Below are 22,056 nucleotides of genomic sequence, written 5' to 3'. Positions count from 1 at the left end.
CAGCAGCAACCCAGTTGTCCCCCCCCCTCCCCCTCCCTCCCCCCCTCCCCGCTAGATCTCTTTCTAGCATGATTGCTCCCCCCATATTACTTCCGTAAGTCAGCTGACTTCAACTGACCCCGGCTACTCCTCACTCCTCGACCCCCCCGTGTGGGGAACTCCCTTCCGCCTTGCGCCTGTCTTCCCGCCTTATTCTTTCTGGCGCGGGAACATCCCTTTACCTGACCCGCCTCTTATGGCGCTGCTCCCTTTCCCCTCCCCCTCCCCTTCCCCATTCTCCAACTATGTCCCGTCTTTCCCCCCTCACCGGCGCCCACATTTCCCCAATGTCTCCCCCCTTCCCAATTTACTTCTCAATTAACTTCAACCATAACATTAACAATAACATTTCCTGCAGCATCAGTCCCTCAGTTCCGATCCAATTTCTTTCTTTGATGAAGGTCCATGCTTCCTCCGCCGTCTCGAAATAATGGTGTCTCTCCTGATACGTGACCCATAGTCTTGCCGGCTGCAGCATCCCGAACTTCACCTTCCTTTTATGCAACACCTCTTTGGCTCGGTTAAAGCTCGCCCTCCTTCTCGCCACCTCCGCACTCCAATCCTGGTATACCCGTACCACTGCATTCTCCCATCTGCTACTCCGCACCTTTTTATCCCATCTCAGGACCTCTTCTCTATCCTTAAGGCGGTAAAATCGCACGATTATCGCCCTGGGTGGTTCTCCCGCTTTTGGTCTTCTCGCCGGAATCCGATTTGCCCACTCCACCTCCAAGGGGCCCGTAGGGGCCTCAGCATCCATCAGTGAGCTCAGCATCGCACTTGCGTACGCTCCACAGTCCACTCCTTCCACACCCTCAGGGAGACCCAGTATCCGAAGGTTCTTCCTTCGCGCTCCATTTTCTAGGGCTTCGATCCTTTCAGTACACATTTTATGAAGTGCCTCGTGCGTCTGTGTCTTAACCGCCAGGCCCAGGATCTCGTCCTCAATATCTGTCACCTGCTCCACCACGCGGAGCTCTGTCTCCTGGGTCTTTAATGTCTCCTTGAGCCCCTCAATTGCCTGTAGCAATGGGGTCAGCACCTCCCTCTTCAGCAGCTCCACGCACCGTCTCACAATTTCATCCTGCTCAGGCCCCCATGTCGCCTGCGCTTTCTCCGCCGCCATCTTGTACTTCTCTCTTTCTGACCCTTTGGTCGACGATTCCTCGCGCTGCAGCCGCCGCCGCCGGTTTTTTCCTCCTTCGTTTGGGGGGGACTCCCTTCTCACACACCCCACACCGGGTTGCGTCGTCGAAAAATTCCCCGTTGGGGCTCTTAAAAGAGCCCGAAGGTCCGTCGGAGCTGGAGCCGCCGAAGCGTGCGGCTAGCTAGGCATCACCGCAACCGGAAGTCCCTTCAGTGGCCTTGATGAGGTCTTTTCACAGTTGTTCCCTCTGCTGCTAGAATTCACCTTTGATACAGGCCCTCAGGTCAGCTTGCAGCTTTAAGCTTGCCCTTCCCCCGCCTGCATGCTGGAAGAGGCCCTGTTTATCCTGCAGTTGCAGCCAAATCTTTTACTGTTTATGCCGTGTCTGGCAACCCAGAGACATACCCTTCCTGGGGGACACTGTCGGGGGAATATTGCAGCCTTCTTCCCACACCGGGAAATGTCAAACAAATGCCGTGGGGGCCCTGTAAAAGAGCCCAAAAGTCCGTTCCAAGCAGGAGCTGCCGAATATGCGACCTAGCTCTGCATAGCCGCACCTGGAAGTCGCTTCAGCTAGCCAATTTCTGATCCACATCTCTAAATCACCCTCAATCCCCAGCCTCCGTATTTTCTGCAATAGCCTACCGTGGGGAACCTTATCAAACGCTTTGCTGAAATCCATATACAACACATCAACTACTCTACCCTCATCTACCTGTTCAGTCACCTTCTCAAAGAACTCAATAAGGTTTGTGAGGCATGACCTACCCTTCACAAAGCCATGCTGACTATCCCTGATCATATTATTCCTATCCAGATGATTATAAATCTTGTCTCTTATAATCCCCTCCAAGACTTTACCCATTACAGACGTGAGGCTCACCGGTCTATAGTTGCCGGGGTTGTCTCTGCTCCCCTTTTTGAACAAAGGGACCACATTTGCTGTCCTCCAGTCCTCTGGCACTATTCCTGTAGCCAATGATGACATAAAAATCAAAGCCAAAGGTCCAGCAATCTCTTCCCTGTCCTCCCAGAGAATCCTAGGGTAAATCCCATCAGGTCCCGGGGACTTATCTATTTTCAGCCTGTCCAGAATTGCCAACACCTCTTCCCTACGTACCTCAATGCCATCTATTCTATTAGCCTGGGGCTCAGCATTCTCCTCCACAACATTATCTTTTTCCTGAGTGAATACTGACGAAAAATATTCATTTAGTATCTCGCCTATCTCTTCAGACTCCACACACAATTTCCCATCCCTGTCCTTGACTGGTCCTACTCTTTCCCTAGTCATTCGCTTATTCCTGACATACCTATAGAAAGCTTTAGGGTTTTCCTTGATCCTTCCTTTTCTTGCAGCTATGGCACCCTGTCTTCGCAAGTGGACATCCTGTGCCTAATGTTGGCCTAAGCACAGGTAACAGGATCTTTTAGTGTCTCTGCTGCTGCTAACTGCTGTTATTATGGTCTTCTGGTTACTCAGCCGCAACTTATTTACTTCAGCAGCCGACTGGCATTTGTTAACTCTGACTTCTCTCGAGTCACATTCCGCTGTGCCCATGGATAATGCTGTTTGGAAACCTATGGCTGAGGTTAGCTTTGGCAATGTCAGCAACCTAATGTGAATGCATTTGATTTCAAAACTGTACCCACAGTGCTCTCTCTTGAAATTCTCCAAAATTATAACGGACAGCTTTTTCAAAGCCGCAATAAAGACTCCAATGCTCTCAGTGGGCAATTAATTCTTGATTTGAAACCAATGGCTTCCTGTAGTCTTCAATGGCTTGGGACTGTTGTGCTCAAGCCGACACAAAGTGTCTGAGAATGGGTTGCCTCTTGGCTGAGCAGGGACAAGCAAATTCTTGCGTGTTTTATACACTCCCGGACAAATATCTCCCTTTTCCTTTACTGCCTGATCAATAGCCAGATTATCAGGAACACCGAAGATATTATTAGCAGCGAAAAAATATCTCCAGCCACTCCACACGCAGCCGCTTTTGTAGGTCAGTCCACCCACATGTACATACAGCCTTTCACGAAGGCTAGATTTTGAAAACTATTTATCAGTTTAACAAAAAACTGTCAATTCCTGAACTGCTTTGCAGCAAGCATCGCCAACCCACATCTTTTCTGCTAGGGCATTGATCCCACCTCCCAAACCCTGACAGTTTGACCACATATACATACATACACACACAAATGGTCATGCGGGTGCTATTACAGGAGACACTGAGCATTAATATTCTATTAAATGACTGGTAGAAGAAGAAAGCTTTTTAATATTGATAATGTGGTTGACACCAGTAAGGCTTCACTTAACAACCATCCTCATTATCCAATGGTGATTAAGATGGAACTTTCATCATATTGACCACGAAACGTTTGAGGGAAGTCTGAGTTACGATGTTGAGAGTTGGAGAGGAACTAGAGGTGATGATGTTCCCATGCTCTTGCTGCTCTCGACATTGGTGATGTGGGTCACCAGAGAAAGAAAGTGCTTTTATTGCAAGTGTTTGGGAAGTGGCTGCAATGCATGCTGTAGATGGCACAAACGTGCAGCCAATAGTGATGAGCGGTGAAGAATATTGATTTTTCAATGCAGTGTCAGGATGGCAGTCACGGGGGACTACGGTGCTCTGAATGGTGCAACAATTGAATAATCATAACCCCTCTGAAGCTCTTTACAGCATTCCAATTGCTCCTTTTATTATTGCCTCTGCAACAAATTTGTTGAAACATTTTTAACATGAATATTTTCTCCATACTGCAGCATTTCCTTTCTTTCCTGCTGGCATTTTAATATTTGCTTGTATCCATAATGGTGAGAGTATTGACTTCTGATAGCCATGTTATTACAACTATCAAAGACATTCGGAGTGCAAAGCTAAATATTCTGGAATTATTTATCTGGATTAAATTATGTTGTTAATCCAGTCTGACATTCCCTTATAAATAATTGAAGAGCTGACTTGAAACTGCTAACCGAATGCAAGAAATACAATTTGAAAGTTAAGAAGTTTTGCTGTATGGATGGGAATGATGAATCAAAGAATTAAGATGCATAGTAGAAACAAACTATGTTCTTTCAGGTGGAGAAAAACCTTTACGTCCTAATAGGACATATTGGAGACAAGGAGTCTATCTAATCTGGTCACCAGAAGCCTACTGCTTGGTTGACTCAGCTGTACTGGACAATAAACCACAGAGTATTCTCAAAATAACTGTTCCATGCTGCAGGAAAGGTAAGTCCCTATTTTCCAACATTTATGTAAATTTTTAAATTTTTATTGAGGGGTGAGTAAGGGGGTGAATCTTTTGTTAAATTTTATCTAATTCCAGTTGTGTGTACATTAGTATAAGAAGGATACAATTTTCTGCTGTGAGGGCAGTTGCAGTAGGGAATTTAATGACTATGCTATCTAAGTGGGATTCTTTCTGAGACTTTGGGGTACTTGATGGAGATTTTGACTTTGCATTTAATTTGGCCTGTTACCTGTGCTGGTAGGATTTGAGTACAAAGTAAAGAGCTACAAACTACTTTCAGAGACACAGCACAATGCTTTTAAGGTCCTTGGAAGTTATATTTAAAACTCATCAATTTGCTGCTTCCTTTCCAAAATCACAAAATTTTGCTCTGTTTCTGTTGCATAAAAACGAGCAGGATTCATTTTGCTGGGCCAGATTGTAGACCACATTGATTCTCTGTTGGAAGAGTGGTTTCCAGGGTTATTGGAGACGGATATAAGTGGTGAAGGAGGCACTCTTTTGAAGAAATATGCTTTGTATAGCTTTGAAGACGATCAAGAATGTCAGCAGATTCTACTAGACGACTTGCTAGATATAGCTGAAGAAGGTACTCATTCCTATGTGATTAATTATGTCTTGATAATTAGCACTGACAATAGAATTCCAACGGAGTATAATTCTTCACATTTGAATTATGACAATCATCCATCGTATAATCATAAATCGCCCCATTCTGAACTTCTATTGTACTTGAAGAGAACATTTTCAATTTTATCATTGACGCATAGTAACTGGTGATCATAATGGAAGCAATTTGAAATGATAAGTTAAGTTAATTGTTCATGAAGCATTTTGCACAGCAAAGAAGTGTATTGGCTTAAATGCATTTAAGTGATCACGTATTCAAAGCAATACTATTATTGCTCATACACTGGTTTATTGTAGCAATAGTGAGAAAAATTGTATGATGTAATTTGTACTGTTAAAGTGTAACTTAATAGTTTTTTTTCAATAGTTGTCATTTTGAGATGTGTTCAGTCCACTGTAAATTATTTATTATTTAGGTCAGCAGTAATAATGCTATTAGCAATGAAATCTCTTCACTGGTAATTACGCATCATGTTTATGAAATGCACCGACAACTGATTTTTGTGCCATCAGCTGCTCCCAGCACAAATCAAACTGAAATTAAAACAGAAAAGGCTGAAAATCAGGAAGGAATGTAGGTTCGGGAACAGAATAATTAACTTAATAACCAACCTATTTACCTTTCTTACTGCTGCTGTACACTCTCTAAGTGCTTTTAGTTTATCATTAATTCCCAAGCCCTGACATTTTAAGAGGCCATATATTACTTGGAAATAAGAATCTAAATGGAGTAGAGGAACACATGGAGCTGGGAGTTCAAAGACATCAATCACTGAAGGTTGTGACACAAATCAATAAGGCCATATGTGAAACAAACCAGGCACTAGAATTTATTTCTGCAGGGATAGAATTGAACAATAGTGAAGTTATGATAAACTTCATTTAGACTTGGCCATTGGTTAGACTCCCCTTGGAGTACTGTAGACAGTTCTGGTTGCCATACCACTGAAAGGAGATAGAGGCACTGGAGAGGGCACAAAAAAGGGTATGTGGATGATACTGGAAACTATGACGTTATACATGTCAAGAAAGGATGAAAAGGTTGGCTCATTGGTTCCCTTATTGACAAGGGAAGGCTGTGTGACTGAATAGCGGCCTTTTAAAATTATGAAAGGTTTTAATGAAGTACACAAAGTGTGGGTGCAACTTTCAGGTCCCCCCTACCCAAGACCAGAAATTCCTTCCCGAGGTCAAAGGACCTTTCAATGGTCCGTCAAATTTTCCATCCCACCCGCGATGGTTCCCTTAGTGGGCAGCGGGACCAGAAAATTCACCCCAGTGTTTTTCTACTTGCGGGATAGAGTAAAGCTAGTCTGCGGGATTCTCCATCGGTGGGATCCTCCTCTTCGTCAGCACACACCCACGCCTGCGGGTTTCCCAACGGTGAAGGGGTAGCCACATTGGTTGGCTGGGGGAAAGGAGAATCCTGCTGCTGGTGGGAGTGCGCCGTGCTGGAAAACAGGGTTGGCGGGATGGAGAATCCCGCCCAGGGGCTATCAATGTAAGCTAGTCTCTAATGGATCCAATAAGAAATTTAGGACGAAAGGTGAGAATGTGACATTTGGTATCACAGGGAGTAGTTATCATAGTCATAGAATTTACAGTGCAGAAGGAGGCCATTCGGCCCATCGAGTCTGCACCGGCTCTTGGAAAGAGCACCCCACCCAAGGTCAACATCTCCACCCTATCCCCATAACCCAGCAACCCCACCCAACACTAAGGGCAATTTTGGACACTAAGGGCAATTTATCATGGCCAATCCACCTAACCTGCACATCTTTGGACTGTGGGAGGAAACCGGAGCACCCGGAGGAAACCCACGCACACATGGGGAGGATGTGCAGACTCCGCACAGACAGTGACCCAAGCCGGAATCGAACCTGGCGCTGTGAAGCAATTGTGCTATCCACAATGCTACCGTGCTGCCCGATGAATAAGGTGAATAGTCCAGATGCATTTCGGGGAAATTGGATAAGCATATGGAGAATGGAACAGAGTATTTCACTGATAGAGTTAGATTAGGAGGGAGGTTCAAGTGGAGCAAAAACCTTGGCATGGACTGGCTGGGTTGAATAGCCTTCTTTAATATGTATACTCTGTGTTATTCTATGTCATTCTTGTCGAATTCTGTAGCCATTTCTCGGCCTAACTTAGAAATAGATCCTGTTCTCTCTTCAAATTATCCCCAGCCATATTAGGCAGTTTTAGGCCTTCACCCACTGAGCTGACTTTATCCACAAGAAATTATATCTCTGCATAGGTTCATCAAGATGATCTCTTCTCCTCTAAAGTCATTTGATAGTTTATGCCATCCATCATAGCGAGTTTGGAGCCTCGGAGGGTATTTACTTAGGCAAGATGGTGATGTGTAGGAGTCCCATCACTTTCCTGCCTCCATCCTCATAAAGTCCATCATGGGCGAGAAGGCCTGAGGTCCATGATTGAGGCCCTTTTCACCCACTTAAAAGGCCTCATCCAGCCACCACTGGTATAAACCCAACAATGATCAAGCCTGTCACCAAGCATGAAACATGACGAGAAAACAGGTGTCGTTGCTTGTGGTCTCCCAGGGGTTCCTCGTTCAAAGCCACTCAGAGGCTGATTGAGAAACCTAGCATCAGGAATGGGGGACCACCGAGAGCCAGCCACCTGCCCATGCTCTACACATTCTCCTGCATGAACCCTACCCCGCAAAATCTCTCCCGCTGTCACTCGCCTCTGCCCTGGATTACTCCATGATCTTGGTCCTCCAGTGGATGTTGTTCATGTAGCAGCCACCATCTTCCCAGTGGCACTGTTGAGCAAAAAAGCTGTCAGCACCTGATTTGCTGGTATCTCTCAGTGGGCAAGTCTTCACGTCTCTGGGGGCCTGATCTCATCGAATGCACGGTGGTGGCCTGTTAATTGCCTGATTGGCTCAATTTTTGGCAGGCCTTGCCCAAAGGAGGCAATGCAGCAACTGAGACCTCATTGCCTCCATTACGTTTCCCCCTTTGGGTGAGGTATTCTTCCTTAGGTGTTCTGCAATATAGTTCTTCAGGATAAACACTAACATTTCCTCCATAACCAACGTCAGGTTCACTTCGTCTGTAATTTGCATGACATTCCTTCTGCTCTTTTCTGCAATTCCTGATTCTAACAATTCCCTAAAATTCCCAGCCGGAATATAACTGATTTCATTGGTCAATTTTATCTTGGTCCGAGAACCTTATCTTCTGTCTTAAACATTTTGCCCACGTCTTTTGTCATTACATACTGTTTATCTTAAAATGTTCTGCTCATTTAACTGAAAATCAGACCAATCCTGCCCAATGTGGACTGTACAAAACATGCCAGGAGCAGCACCAGGCATGCCTTAAGAATTAGCCACAAACCTGGTGCTACGTCCCTGCATGCTAAACAAAACAAGCAATTTATAGATAAAGTTGAGTGGCCTACAGCCAATAGAGCAGAGTAAAGCTCTCTAGCGAATCAGTTGCTAAAAGTAGTGGTCAGTTGGCATTTCACAAGAGAAGGCTGCATGAACATTGCCTACCTCAGCCGTGGTGAAGCTCATGATCTGTGGGAAACGAGGCTGACACATATGCCATAGATGCTGGGTCAATGATCCGACTTGGCCTTCTCCCAAGGCCCCCCTCTACCCCATCACCACCATCAGGCACAGTAAATTCAGCCAACTGCACAGTGACATGAAAAATATTTGGATATTGCATCCTGGATCTTAATAGCATTCCAGTTATAAACAATTTGCGATCTTAAGCTTAAAATTGGCTCCCAACTGCCGTGATGAATTTGTAGTGCCGCTATCACTCTAGCTATGTATTAAGTATGGATAGTTTAAATGGAAAACAGACTGCCAAGATTAGTTTGTGTATGTGTTTCTGTACATGTCATTTGAATATCTGTTTTCAACCATACCCGAGTAAATGTAGGAGCGGCAGGGAAAGTGGTTCATTTAATGTGGCAAAGGGATATTTAACTATATTTAGCTACTTTTGTGCTTTCTTCTAAAGGTGATTTTTTGACTTGTCCCACTGATAGAAGCAACAAGATTTCCATTTCACGAGTTGCGCCAGACCTTGTGCTGGTTGATCTACCCAGGAACATTATGCTGGATATTAACCATCTTAAACTTGAACAAACGCCTGATTTTCTGCTGGGTAAAACTTAATTAGGATGATTTCTGTGGTTTATTCTTTCTGTTGTAAATTGTAAAACTGCTAAATCATCTTAAAGCTGCAAAGTCTTGATTATGTATTTAATAGACGCAATGATGCGACAGACTGCTCATTTCTAATCTGATATGTACTAATAAAATATTGTTGCAAATGTTCGTAATGCAAATTAACTGGAATCCTTTACATTGTGAGCATTGGAGCAGACTGATCTGATTGTTAAGTTTGCTTGAATTATTTTTTCATACTGAAACAGTTTCTATCCCATTTAAGGAATTAATCCTGAATTTGATCAGCTTCTCAATACATACCTATTTGGGTTTGTTGGAGAATTCATAATTAAATCTTATTAAAATATTGATTTGAAAAGACTGCACATTCCTTGGTAAAATGTCAACCTGAATTTTGTTCTTTTCTTTTAAAGGCGATGGCGGGTTTGCATCTGTCTACGGGGCAACTTACAAATGTAGAGAAGTGGCTGTTAAAATTTTTAACAAGCATGTGTCACAAATGCACCTACATCGTCTGCTGAGACAAGTATGTAATAAAAATTGGATTACATAGTGCACTGTTGTGCTTCATAGAAATTGTAAGAGGAGTACTTTTAATGTAAAATGTAAACAAAAATTTAAATTGCTTAACTCTTTATTTCTATTTTCGCTTCGGTGGAGGTATCTCACTTTCGTTCCCCCTGCAATGTACTGCTGTGATTATTCACACAATATTTAGTAGGCGCCAAATTTTCCATGCCCTGATGTCTCCTGATTCCCTATCCAAATGTCATTCTGTGGAATTCCTAACCCAGCTGCTTACAGGCACTTGAAAGTATAAGTTACTCCTCAAAATAAGAAGACTTCATAGAAGGACATTTGAAGATTTACTAAGCATATGATAGCTACTGTTAGGAAGAATGCTGATGTTACCTGTGACAGTGTCTCAAAACCCAGAGGCATAATTTGAAACACTGCTTCTTAGTGGTGTATGTTTGTTTGGAATAATGTGAGGAACAATGTACAATCCGATGAGGAATCTGTCCAGTTGTTGTGCATATTTATTAAAGTAAAAGAAAATAAATAAAAACATGACACTTGGCTATATTAATAACTAAATGCATCATTTTATCTGAAGGGTGTCATGGTGGCACAGTGGTTAGCATTGCTGCTTCACAGCTCCAGGGACCCAGGCTCAATTCCAGCCTCTGGTGATTGTCTGTGTGGAGATTTCACTTTCTCCCAGGGTCTGTGTGGGTTTCCTCCGGGTGCTCCAGTTTCCTCCCACAGTCCAAAGATGTGCAGGTTAGATAGATTGGCCATGCTAAATTGCCCCTTAATGTCCAAAAGGTTAGGTGGCGTTATGGATATAGGGTGAAGGCGCAGGCTTAAGTAGGGTGCTCTTTCCAAGGGCAGGTGCAGACCCGATGGGCCGAATGGCCTCCTTCTCCACTGTAAATTCTATGATTCTATACCTTTCGTTCACAAAATATATCCACATTTCCTGAACTCATCGAGACACACCTTTGTCCCAAGTGGCATCCAATTTTAGTAACAATATAGGTAATCCAGGTAATAGTTACGACACAATACTGTTTGGGTGATCAAGTCTGGGAAAACGTCTCTTACTGGTTCATTGAAGGCACAAAACTGCCTCTTTGAGAGGAGAATATCTGCAATCTGCGGTGGCTCTAAATGTTAACTGGAATAGGCCTCTGTGGCTCGGATCATAGATGAACTGGCCTGTCAGACTGTTGGATGGAGAACTAGCTAACTTCCCTAATGAGGGTGCGAGCTAGCATTTATACTGTTCAGTCTCAGGGCAGCATGGTGGCGCAGTGGTTAGCATTGCTGCCTCACGGCGCCGAGGTCCCAGGTTCGTTCTCAGCTCTGGGTCACTGTCCGTGTGGAGTTTGCACATTCTCCCCATGTTTGCGTGGGTTTCGCCCCCACAACCCAAAGATGTGCAGGATAGGTGGATTGGCCACGCTAAATTGCCCCTTAATTGGAAAAAATGAATTGGGTATTCTAAATTTATTTTAAAAAATATATACTGTTCAGTCTCTTTGATATCCCACCCACTGGATTCAGCATTTTACATCTCTCAAAATCCTTGCCTTTCGAAGCTATTATTTGTATAGCCCCACTAATCTGATGTGGCCATTTGCATATCAATGTCTCTAGATGCCTGCTAAGTGACAGGGAAAATCGCATCTTAATATTGCTCTAGACGCTTGCTCGTCTTGTTATGTGTCTGTCATTTTGTTTTCATCTTAAGTTCACTGGTAACTTCATTAATTTCCCAAATTCTTAACACTATTGACCATAATTGAACATAACATAATTTAACAGTAACACCAAGAGTTTTTATCTCAAGAATCAGGTAAACAGCAAAATGGTCAACTGATGAGACCTCAGCAAATTCTGAGGTTTTTCTTCCTGGAATGACTGTTTTGTTATTTGTTCCCCCCAACTCTTTTGTGTTTTTGTATTTCCAATTGCGCCTTTCACATTTTTCATGTCCCCTGTTAATGACTTCCATATCCTGATGATTCGTCAATCAAATCCTTAGCATGAAATTAGTTACAGACCATCAAAGGCATTTTCACATTCTTGCTCACATGTTAACTTCCCATCTCATTATACCATAGTTGTTTTAATGGATGTCACCTTTTAGTGTTGCCTTTGCATATTGCCATTTATCTATCAAACAACCATCTTCAACTTCAGAGAAGCCTGACCGTCCTACTATTGTCTGATCTCTTTGACTTGGAAGTTGAAAGATAAATAATTTATTCAATGGTGTTCTATCTATATACTCCATCTACAAACACTCAAGTTCTTTTTACAGGCTCTCTCCATCTCAAAGGGATAATCAAAATTCTTGTGATGTCAGTTCCAATTAAAACTTCACTGGATACAGTTAAATTCATATAAAGAGAAATCAGTAGCAGTCGCATTTGATTGATTCTTTTCAAACAGTCCCTCTTTGGAGACTGGCGATATTTCAGGTCAACACTTGTTATTATTACTTTATCAGGATCATGTATCTATCTCAGTGGACTGTCATGCAAATTTTCACCCACTTGTTTATGATCCAAAAATGTTATGGCAATGATTGCACTTGCCATGTTACATGTACATGTTACATTCAAATGACCTGAAGTGGAATTTACAATTTTATGTCTTTCTCCAAACCGTTGCGATCCTTTCATTAAAAAAGTAAGTTTTTCTATGGAGTTAATGTTGATTTACAAAATCTGCTTTCACACTCTGGGAACCACTTTATTCTTTGCTTGTTGTTGACATGACTAAGCATGTCTGAGACCTGGGGTGTCATTCTCCAACCCCCCGCCGGGTCGGAGAATGGCCGTTGGCCGCCGTGAATCCCGCCCCCGCCCCCACCGGAGTCTCCGGTACCGGAGATTGGGCGGGGGCGGGAATCGGGCCGCGCCGGTTGGTGGGACCCCCCGCTCAATTCTCCGGCCCAGATAGGCCGAAGTCCCGCCCAGAAATTGCCTGTCCTGCCGGCGTAAATCAAAGCTGGTATTTACCGGCGGGACCAGGCGGCGTGGGCGGGCTCCGGGGTCTTGGGGGGGGCGAGGGGCGATCTGACCCCGGGGGGTACCCCCACGGTGGCCTGGCCCGCGATCGGGGCCCACCGATCCGCGGGCGGGCCTGTGCCATGGAGGCACTCTTTCCCTCCCCCCAGCCACGGCCTCCACCATGGCAGAGGCGGAAGAGACTCTCCCCACTGCGCATGCACGGGAAACTGTCGGCGGCCGCTGACGCTCCCGCACATGCACCGCATTTCCGCGCCAGCTGGCGGGGCACCAAACGCCATTTCTGCCAGCTGGCGGGGCAACAAACGCCATTTCCGCCAGCTGGCGGGGCGGAAATCCCTCCGGCGCCGACCTAGCCCCTCAATGTTGGGGCTCGGCCCCCAAAGATGCGGAGCACTCCGCACCTTTGGGCCGGCGCGATGCCCGTCTGATTGGCGCCGTTTTTGGCGCCAGTCGGCGGACATCGCGCCGTTGGGGGAGAATTTCGCCCCAGGTCTTCAGTACATCTTCAAGAACTCTCCATGTTGATTGTGTTGCTTGTAACATATTACAAGATCATGGCATAGATGTAATAGGATACAAGCCTTTGTTGAGCCTTTCATGCGTTTGTATCAATAGATTTTGGAGAGTGAACTAGTTAATGGTAGTTTTTACAGTCACCGATATTAGCTAAAGTAGAAAGTTAATGGAAAACTCTTAATGGAAAACCACTGCAAATTTGAGTGTAATTAGTTCTCAATCACCCAAAATGAAAACTCTTCCCCATTGTTTTTACCGACCGAGAATTAATTAATTTCAATTCTATAATAATCAGGAACTTGCAGTCCTTAGTTATCTGCATCATCCCAGTTTGGTGTCTCTATTGGCGGCTGACTTTCGACCTCGAATGTTGGTAATGGAATTAGCACCCAAAGGTTCCTTGGATCTTTTGCTTAACCTTGAGAAAGACCACCTTAATCGAACACTTCAACATCGGATTGCTCTACATGTGGCTGATGGCTTAAGGTAGCTATAATTCAAAACATTGCTGCTTCCTATAGTTAGCACCAACAGATTTTGGTGTAAAAACCAAAACTATTGTAATATTAGATTTTGTTTTAATTTGTTAAGCCTTATCATGGTAAGAAAACTTACATTACAGCTAAAACTACTAATTTATCATTGTTGTCAACTGCATGCCATAACTTTTTATTTTTTATTTCTTAGAAGAAAGAAGATATTTGCTAGTATTACTCAAAAAATAACTTCTATGTATTTTGTGACTGTAGACCCACCTTTTTAAAAAAAAGAAAAGTGTTAGTAAAAATATAAATCTGATAGGCTGAGGTTTCCATAAATCTGATAACTCATTGTGATGTTACTCACATTATCTAGAGTAGTCTCTTTATTGTGGGTTCAATCCAATTCTCCTATTAACGGAATATTCCATTTGAGGTTCATAACATTATCTATAATAGTCCATATATTTATGAAGAATGGTTACTGTGCAGAAAGTGGCCATTCGGCCCATATCAGGCCTGTGCTGGCTCCCTGAAGAAGTAATTTGCGGAATCAATATGATTTTTTCTATTGAGGGAACGGCCCTGGACAGTAGATCCTTCTTCACAAAATCCGCCAGCCTTGCTCCTCCCTGATTTCAAACAAGTTCTGAAAATGTTGATCTTTGAGTGTTCTTTCTCTTTTAACATTGCTGTTTCTCCTACTGCTCTGAATTAGTAGATTTTCCTTTACTCTGAAAAGCACTCTAACATTTTTCTATACTTGAAGAGTGGCATATAAAATGCAAGTTGTCGAAGTATGAAGTAATAACAAAATAGTGTGTATTTGAAGTTTGTCACTGAATCTTTTTTATCACTATTATTTAGAAAAGTTGACCATTTCATAATATTTCATTCGGAACAGAGCTGAACTTAAAAAAAATTTGATCTCTTTGTTTTTTATGGTGTTTGTTAAACATTTCTTTCTTACACGCATATTATGGCATAGGGTACTCATGCAATACACTAGATATGAGATTAGTATGTCTTAAAATTGCTTCTTGATAATTATACCGTCGCAATTAATACTTGAGCTAAAGCCTTCTTGCACTGAAAGTTGCTGGTTGTACAAGCATAATAAACATCAGGAATAAAACCCCGAGACTTTATAAAACAATAACTAATAACCTGAAGTGACTTCCAAGATTTAGCATAATCTTAGGCCAAATTCAGGCGATAAATATAAATCAAAGGTTTCTCATGATTAATGACGAAGTCCAAATCTACTAATTAAGTTGTTGCTTCACCACTCCTAGGTATAAATTCTGTCAAATGATTGTTTCTGTTTAGCCCGTAGCTGTGTTAATGTATTATTTATATTTTTTGTCAGATACCTCCATTCATCAATGATAATATATAGGGATATGAAGCCTCACAATGTACTGCTGTTCAGTTTGAATCCTAACTCTGCGATAATTGCCAAAATTGCTGATTATGGAATTGCTCAATACTGCTGCAGAATGGGAATCAAGAGCTCTGAGGGCACACCAGGTAGAACATTATGCATTTGTGATCCACTGAAGTATGTTTTATTTGAGAATAATTAGCTGTTTTAATTCAGTCTTCAAGTTTCTGTGCTCATAAATGTAGTATGTTTGCCATTCTGTCAGCGTCACCTACTTTTTAGATCAATATGCACGAACATGTAAGAAAAACACTTGATGAAGGGCAGATAAAATTTGTTTCTAAACTTGTGTCCCCGTAATTTAAGGGAATGATGAATAAATACCTGAGTTTGATTGCATTTTTGAATTTGCATAATTATTACTTTTGTTTATTAGGATTTCGAGCACCAGAGGTTGCAAAGGGAAATGTCATTTATAATCATCAGGCTGATGTGTATTCCTTTGGATTGCTTTTATATGATATGATTACTAATGGTGAAAGAATCTCTATTGGAATGAAGTTTCCAAATGACTTTGATGAGATGGCAGTTCAGGGAACATTGCCAGGTAAGCTTGTTAAATTGGTGAAGAAAACCATAAGACGTAGGAGCAGAAGTAGGCCATTTAGCCCATCACGTCTGCTTCCCATTCAGTTATATCATTACTGATCTGAAACAATCCTCAACTCCACTTTTCCGCTTTATCCCCATAATCCTTGATTTCCTTACTGATTAGAAATCTGTCTATCTCAGCCTTGAACATATTTAACGACCCAGCCTATATAGCTCTCGGTGACAAAGAATTCCACAGAATCACTACCCTCTGAGAGAAGAAATTGCTCCTCATCTTGCTCTTAAATGGATGGCCCTTACTCTAAGATTATGCCCTCTCATCTTAGACTCTCCCATAAAGGGTAACATCCTCTCAGAATCTACTCTGTCAAGCCCCCTGAGAATCCTATATGTCTCAATAAGGGGGTTGCCTCTCATTCTTCTAAACTCCAATGAGTACAGGCTCAACCTATTCAACCTCTCCTGATCAGAAAATTACAAAATCAATTTTCATTTAACTTTAATTGGGAAAAAAAAAGAATAATTTCTTCTTCAAGCCAGTTCTTGCTGCTGGTAAATATTGGCTAATTCACACTTTAGTATTGCTCAGCCATGTGATATACCACCGAGATTTTGCCTTCCTCCAGAGTGAAGAGTTGCATAGAGTTTGGTGATTTAAGCTTTTTATTTCATGGTAGCGGTGTGGGATACCCCAAGTCAGTGTCTTATGCGCCAGCAACAAGGCAAAACTTAAACTGTTCAAAATATCTGATAAAAATAGTCTTTCTGTTGCCTAGTTTCGTGCGATGTTTGAGTGTTAGCGGCATTTAGTTGCCACTAGTACAATCTAAAAATATCATCAAACTCATACCGAATCAAACTCAAATGGCTGGTAGTCCAAGGAGCCAAAAATATTCTGTTGAGCAAGACTGGCTTGATTCACAGAAGATTGCCATCACTTTATCAGGTCAATTACTGAGAACAAATTATTGCCTTTGTTGAAGCTATGGCCTTTTATTTTCTACAGCACAAGTTTCTAGAATTGAGGGCGGCAAAGAGAAGTTACATATAAAATACAAATGAAAAAATATTAGGGCGGCATTGTGGCACAATGGTTAGCACTGTTGCCTCACAGCTCCAGGGATCCGGGTTCAATTCTGGCCTCGGGTTGCTTTCTGTGTGGAGTTTGCACTTCCTCCCTGTGTCTGTGTGGGTTTTCTCCGGGTGCTCCGGTTTCCTCCCACAGCCCAAAGATGTGCAGGTTAGGTGGATTGGCCATGCTAAATTGCCCCTTATTGTCCAAAAAGTTAGTTGGGGTTAGTGGGTTATGGGGATAGGGTGCAGGTGTGGGCTTAATTAGGATGCTCTTCCGGTGCTTTTGCCGGTGCAGACTCAATGGGCTGAATGGCCTCCTTCTGCATCGTAAATTCCATGAAAAGGGCTTGGCTCTGCAAACTCAAAACATACCTCACTGTTTCTTATTCCAAGTGAAGATCTCCAGACACATTCAAAACCACCCAGGTTCGAAACAAAAAGTCAGCAACCGAAACATGGTTCTCTCTCCGCAGAGATTGTCTGACCTGTCGTGTACTTCCAGCATCTTCTAATTTTATTTTTGATTTCCCGCATCTGCAGTGTTTTGGTTTTACATTCTTTGTGGCCTTTCTGAGCATGAAATTAAATATTTTTAAATGTTTTTTTTGCTTAACTCGTGTTCTAACATTTTTAGATCCGGTCAAAGACTTTAACTGTTCTCCATGGCCTGGTATCCAGACTTTAATCAATGATTGTCTGAAACAAAACCCTGATGATAGGCCTACAGCTTCTCAGGTAAGAATATATAAAGGTTGAAAAGTAAGCTTTAAACATAGGCACCAAAATAATCAACCAAATAATAATAATGGAGGTTACATAATATTTTGTTCAATACAGATATATTTTTGTCATAAGTGGTTTGCCATTTGGAAAATTGATGCAGTGGTGATTACTATGGAAGATATTAGCTGTATATTGCAATTAATTGCTGGCAGCACTTGTGATGGAGGTAGTTTTGTGCTTGAACATGTCCTTGTGTTCAGTAGTAGAAATTAGTTCTTGGTCATATCAACAGATGGTGAGGAAATGCGTATAAATTCCTCTTACACTGCATAGAGTAAGTTCTATGTGCAATGGACTTTGTTCACTCAAGATATTATGTTCTTGAATCATAAAATTAAGCAGTGATCCAAGTGGTGTTACTAGTGAGGAACTAATTTGGTTCGGAAACAAGTTCAGTTGTTTTAAAAATAAAGCACACAAAATGGCAAAATTTGTAAGGTGAAACTATCTAATCGTCACAGGCACTGGTACCAAAACCATGGGCTGGATTCTCCAATAATGGGGCTATGTCCCCACTCCAGAGTGAAAACGCGGACGTTTCACTCTGGACTTTCCTGAAGGAAGTCCCCAGAGAATCGGCGTGGAGCCTCTGTCAGTGGCCCCTTACCTGCGGCGCATAGACTGCGCGCGCGATTTGCGGCGATTCTCTGGGGACCGGAGAATCGCAGGAGCGGCATCGCGACGGATTTTGGCGTCGACGTCCATTCTCTGCCCCCGCGCCTATTGCGATTTTGGCATGGAGGCTCAGAGAATCCCGCCCCTGATGTTGGTCATCGCATCTAGATTTGGAATGATCACATTTATCTTTGTTTCTAATGTTTTTTCATTTTTCCACTTTTTTCCCCATCTCTCTTGTATAGTTTTGACCAGATTCTTTTATGATTTTTCTTCTACTCATTCTTTATCTTTTTCAAATTTAACATTGTGCATCCGCTGTGTAATGTTATTGAAATAAATGCATATGCAAACGTTTGAAGTGGCTTTTAGCATTCTATTAATACAAGTTAACCGTGAATGAAACAGTGTACATGAGGTTACCTGTTGAGAGCCTGTTGTGGGTGGGAAGAACTATCTGTTATAATTCAGATTGCTTCCCAATATTACTCATTCTCAATGCAAGTTCGCTTGCATTAACAATATCACTTACCCTATCACTTAAAATAAATGTTATGAGTTTCATATGTGAATTGTAAATGCAACTGGATAATACTTAAGATTACTCCAAAGGGGCATTCAATAGGCACACTACGCCCGAAAAGCAGCTCACCCCGGCGCAGCATGGCCGCTTCCGGAATCTATACGGCTCGCAACTAATTGCGTGATCTCACGAGATGTTGCTAGGTAAATCCTGCCCATTGTGGGCGGGATCACCTTTTGGGAAATCTACATATTAAAGCGAGACAGCGAGTTGCACTCAAATGTGCAGATTCCCAAGGCTTTGGTTTTCATCCTCTTCGCCTCGGAGACCTCGGGTGAGTGCTGTTCAGCACTGGTCTCCACAAATGAGGACCAGATGGAACGGTACTCATGGGGGTTTCCCAGGGGATCGGAGGCCCGCAGCTGTTTGCCCATTGGGCAGGATGGTGTCCTGGTGCTGCTGGGGCCACCTGGGCACCCTGGTTGTGCTAGCCTGGCACCTTAGCAGTGCCACCTGTTAGACGTTTTAGTTGCTGTGATATGAAGAGTCTAAAGTTCTGTTCCTTTTTCACAAACACATTTATTTCATTCCAACAGTCTTTGCACAGAACTCTAACTATACATCACCTCACAGAGGCCACCTTTACATATCAGTGTCAATTAATGGATACTTAACATAAATGAAACAACTAATTGCAATGTCTCTTAACCCATGACTTAACAGTCTCCCCTTCCTTGGTGAAAAAAAAATAATTAGGTGAAAACAAAATTTCAAGAAACTCAAAAACACACATGATTTCCTCCCCCTTTTTTTGTTTGGACGAGAAAGAAAAAAAACAAACAGTTACAGAAACAAGCGCCCTTCATTAATAATATCCAAACGTTTCTGTGAACTTGCCTCTCTTTTCGTAAAACAGTCTGACAGTTGATAGCTCCTGTCAACCCATTTAATTTTTGTTATTTCCCCTCTGTCCAACATCTGCTTCAAACTTGCGATGTCTATCCGTAACCTCTTTTCATTGACACTTTTTGTAGAGTGCACATTTTCCCACAGGGATTTATTGTTAATGTGACAGTCAATAGGTATATTACCCAAATTCCCTAATCCCCAAATTTCTGTCAGTATCATACTTATATAAAAGGCCATATCCACCGCCTTTACAAAGCTTAACGTCTCAGCGGCCAAAGTGCTTTTTAACCACTCTCCTTATTTTCTCTGTTTCCCACACAAGCGGGCAACATTTACCATTGTTCCCCAAAAGGAAAATTATAAAACCTCCTGCGCCTGAAACCCCATCACATAAATTTGCGAAGGTCGCATCACTATAAACTATGAGTTTCAAGTGCCTAAGATCACCTAAAACCGGGAACTTCAAAACACACTCCTGCATTTTTAGTTTGGCCAACGCTTTATTTGCTCTTATTATGTCTTCCACTTTGGGATCATTCATTTTTGTACTCAACTCGAAGACATCAAAACTCGCGTCCGGTCTATTCGGTCTACCTAACCAGTTCAGTTGCCCAATTAAACTTCGCAGTTGCTCTTTTTCTATCTTTGAAACCATTTTGTCTTTCTGTGAAACTTGGCCACGACTAATTGCTATTGGGCTGATGCTTTCCAAATAAGATTGCTGACGTAAAGTTGCCCCTAACTTAGTCTGTCCAATTTCCAGTCCAATATATTTAAATGCTCCGGAAGCCTGATTTCCAACCCTGAATTCTTTCCTCAAACCAGAGATTACAATAGCTTCAAAATCACTAGTCCCACCCCACAAAAAATCATCGACATGCATCATAAAAATGCCAGAAAGATTTCCTTTATTGTGCCAGTAAAACATTGCAGGATCTGCTTTCAACTGGCAACAGCCTAACTTTAACAAAACTGACCTTACCGAAAATTACCAGACTCTAGATGCATCATTTAATCCTTTGTTCAACTTCCAGAGTACCCCTTCTGTGTTAGCTGCCTCTTTAGGAGGATGGAGAAAAATGTCTCTGGAGCTGATGCCCCTGCAAAAAGGCAGCTTTTATATCTATAGATTTGGATTCCCATGCCTTTGTGACTAATAGAGCCAAGAAGATCTTTAAAATAATCTTTCCTGCTGTAGGTGAATCTACCCTTAAATCCTGATCTTCTAAGTTTTCTTCAAATCCCCTTGCCACAAGCCTGGCCTTTGCCTTATAAGTTCCATCCGGAAGAACCTTTTACGTGCAAATCCATCTGTGGGATAGAGCTCTTTGTCCCCTATCCGGTACTTCCGTGTATACCCCAAATTCACTCCAACTATGCAATTCTTGCCGTTTAGCTTCTTTGATAACCTTTTCATCTAATTTATTTGAAGCAACCAAAATCTCACGTGCATGTGGGCTTCTACTCCTATTAGTATTCGTAGTCTTACTCATGTTCCGAGATCTTGATAAACAACGTCCCCTCTCCCGCCTGGTATCTCGTTCTGCACTGCTACTGTTTGATCTTTCCCTTCTGCTGTGGGATGTCCTTCAATAGTTCTTGACCTTTTCCTGTGGACCTGTTCACTATCCGATTTACTATCTGAACTGGCACTGTGTTTCTTTTTTTTTTTTATAAATGTTTTATTGAAATTTTTTTCCCAAACAACAATTTTTCCCCTCTTACAAAGCAAACGCAACAATAACAATACAGAAATTTTAAACAATACACAAGTAACAAAACCCCTTTATCTTTGACCTAAACTAAACCCCCCCTCCCCCCCCCCCCTCCCCCTGGATTGCTGCTGCTGGTCATCTGTCTTCCCTCTAACGTTCCCCTAGGTAGTCGAGAAATGGCTGCCACCGCCTGGTGAACCCTTGAGCCGATCCTCTCAGGGCAAACTTTATCTGCTCCAGTTTAATGAACCCCGCCATATCATTTACCCAGGCCTCCAGTCCGGGGGGTTTCGCCTCCTTCCACATGAGTAGGATCCTGTGCCGGGCTACTAGGGACGCAAAGGCCACAACGTCGGCCTCTTTCGCCTCCTGCACTCCCGGCTCTTCCGCAACTCCAAATAGAGCTAACCCCCAGCCTGGTTTGACCCGGGCCTTCACCACCCGCGAAATCACTCCCGTCACTCCCTTCCAATACCCCTCCAGTGCCGGGCACGCCCAAAACATATGTGCGTGGTTTGCCGGGCTCCCGTCACACCTCCCACATTTGTCCTCCACTCCAAAGAACCTGCTCAATCTTGCTCCCGTTATGTGTGCTCTATGTAGCACCTTAAATTGAATCAGACTAAGCCTGGCGC

General features: G+C 42.8%; 1 protein-coding gene across 3 annotated transcripts in view; it reads left to right on the top strand.

Moving 5' to 3' along the window:
* lrrk2 (leucine-rich repeat kinase 2) overlaps positions 1–22,056 on the top strand; it is a 280,959-nt gene that overhangs the window by 215,093 nt on the left and 43,810 nt on the right. For all 3 annotated transcript variants that reach the window (XM_072471650.1, XM_072471648.1, XM_072471647.1), the window contains 8 exons: positions 4,276–4,428; positions 4,848–5,039; positions 9,094–9,240; positions 9,680–9,792; positions 13,623–13,813; positions 15,176–15,336; positions 15,627–15,797; positions 17,511–17,611. In XM_072471650.1, the coding sequence (XP_072327751.1) occupies positions 4,276–4,428; positions 4,848–5,039; positions 9,094–9,240; positions 9,680–9,792; positions 13,623–13,813; positions 15,176–15,336; positions 15,627–15,797; positions 17,511–17,611 (1,229 nt within the window). The remainder of the gene's footprint in view (positions 1–4,275; positions 4,429–4,847; positions 5,040–9,093; positions 9,241–9,679; positions 9,793–13,622; positions 13,814–15,175; positions 15,337–15,626; positions 15,798–17,510; positions 17,612–22,056) is intronic.

This window comes from Scyliorhinus torazame, chromosome 13, assembly GCF_047496885.1.
Source record: "Scyliorhinus torazame isolate Kashiwa2021f chromosome 13, sScyTor2.1, whole genome shotgun sequence".
Classification (NCBI taxonomy): domain Eukaryota; kingdom Metazoa; phylum Chordata; class Chondrichthyes; order Carcharhiniformes; family Scyliorhinidae; genus Scyliorhinus; species Scyliorhinus torazame.
This window is presented reverse-complemented; position numbering and strand designations above follow the sequence as displayed.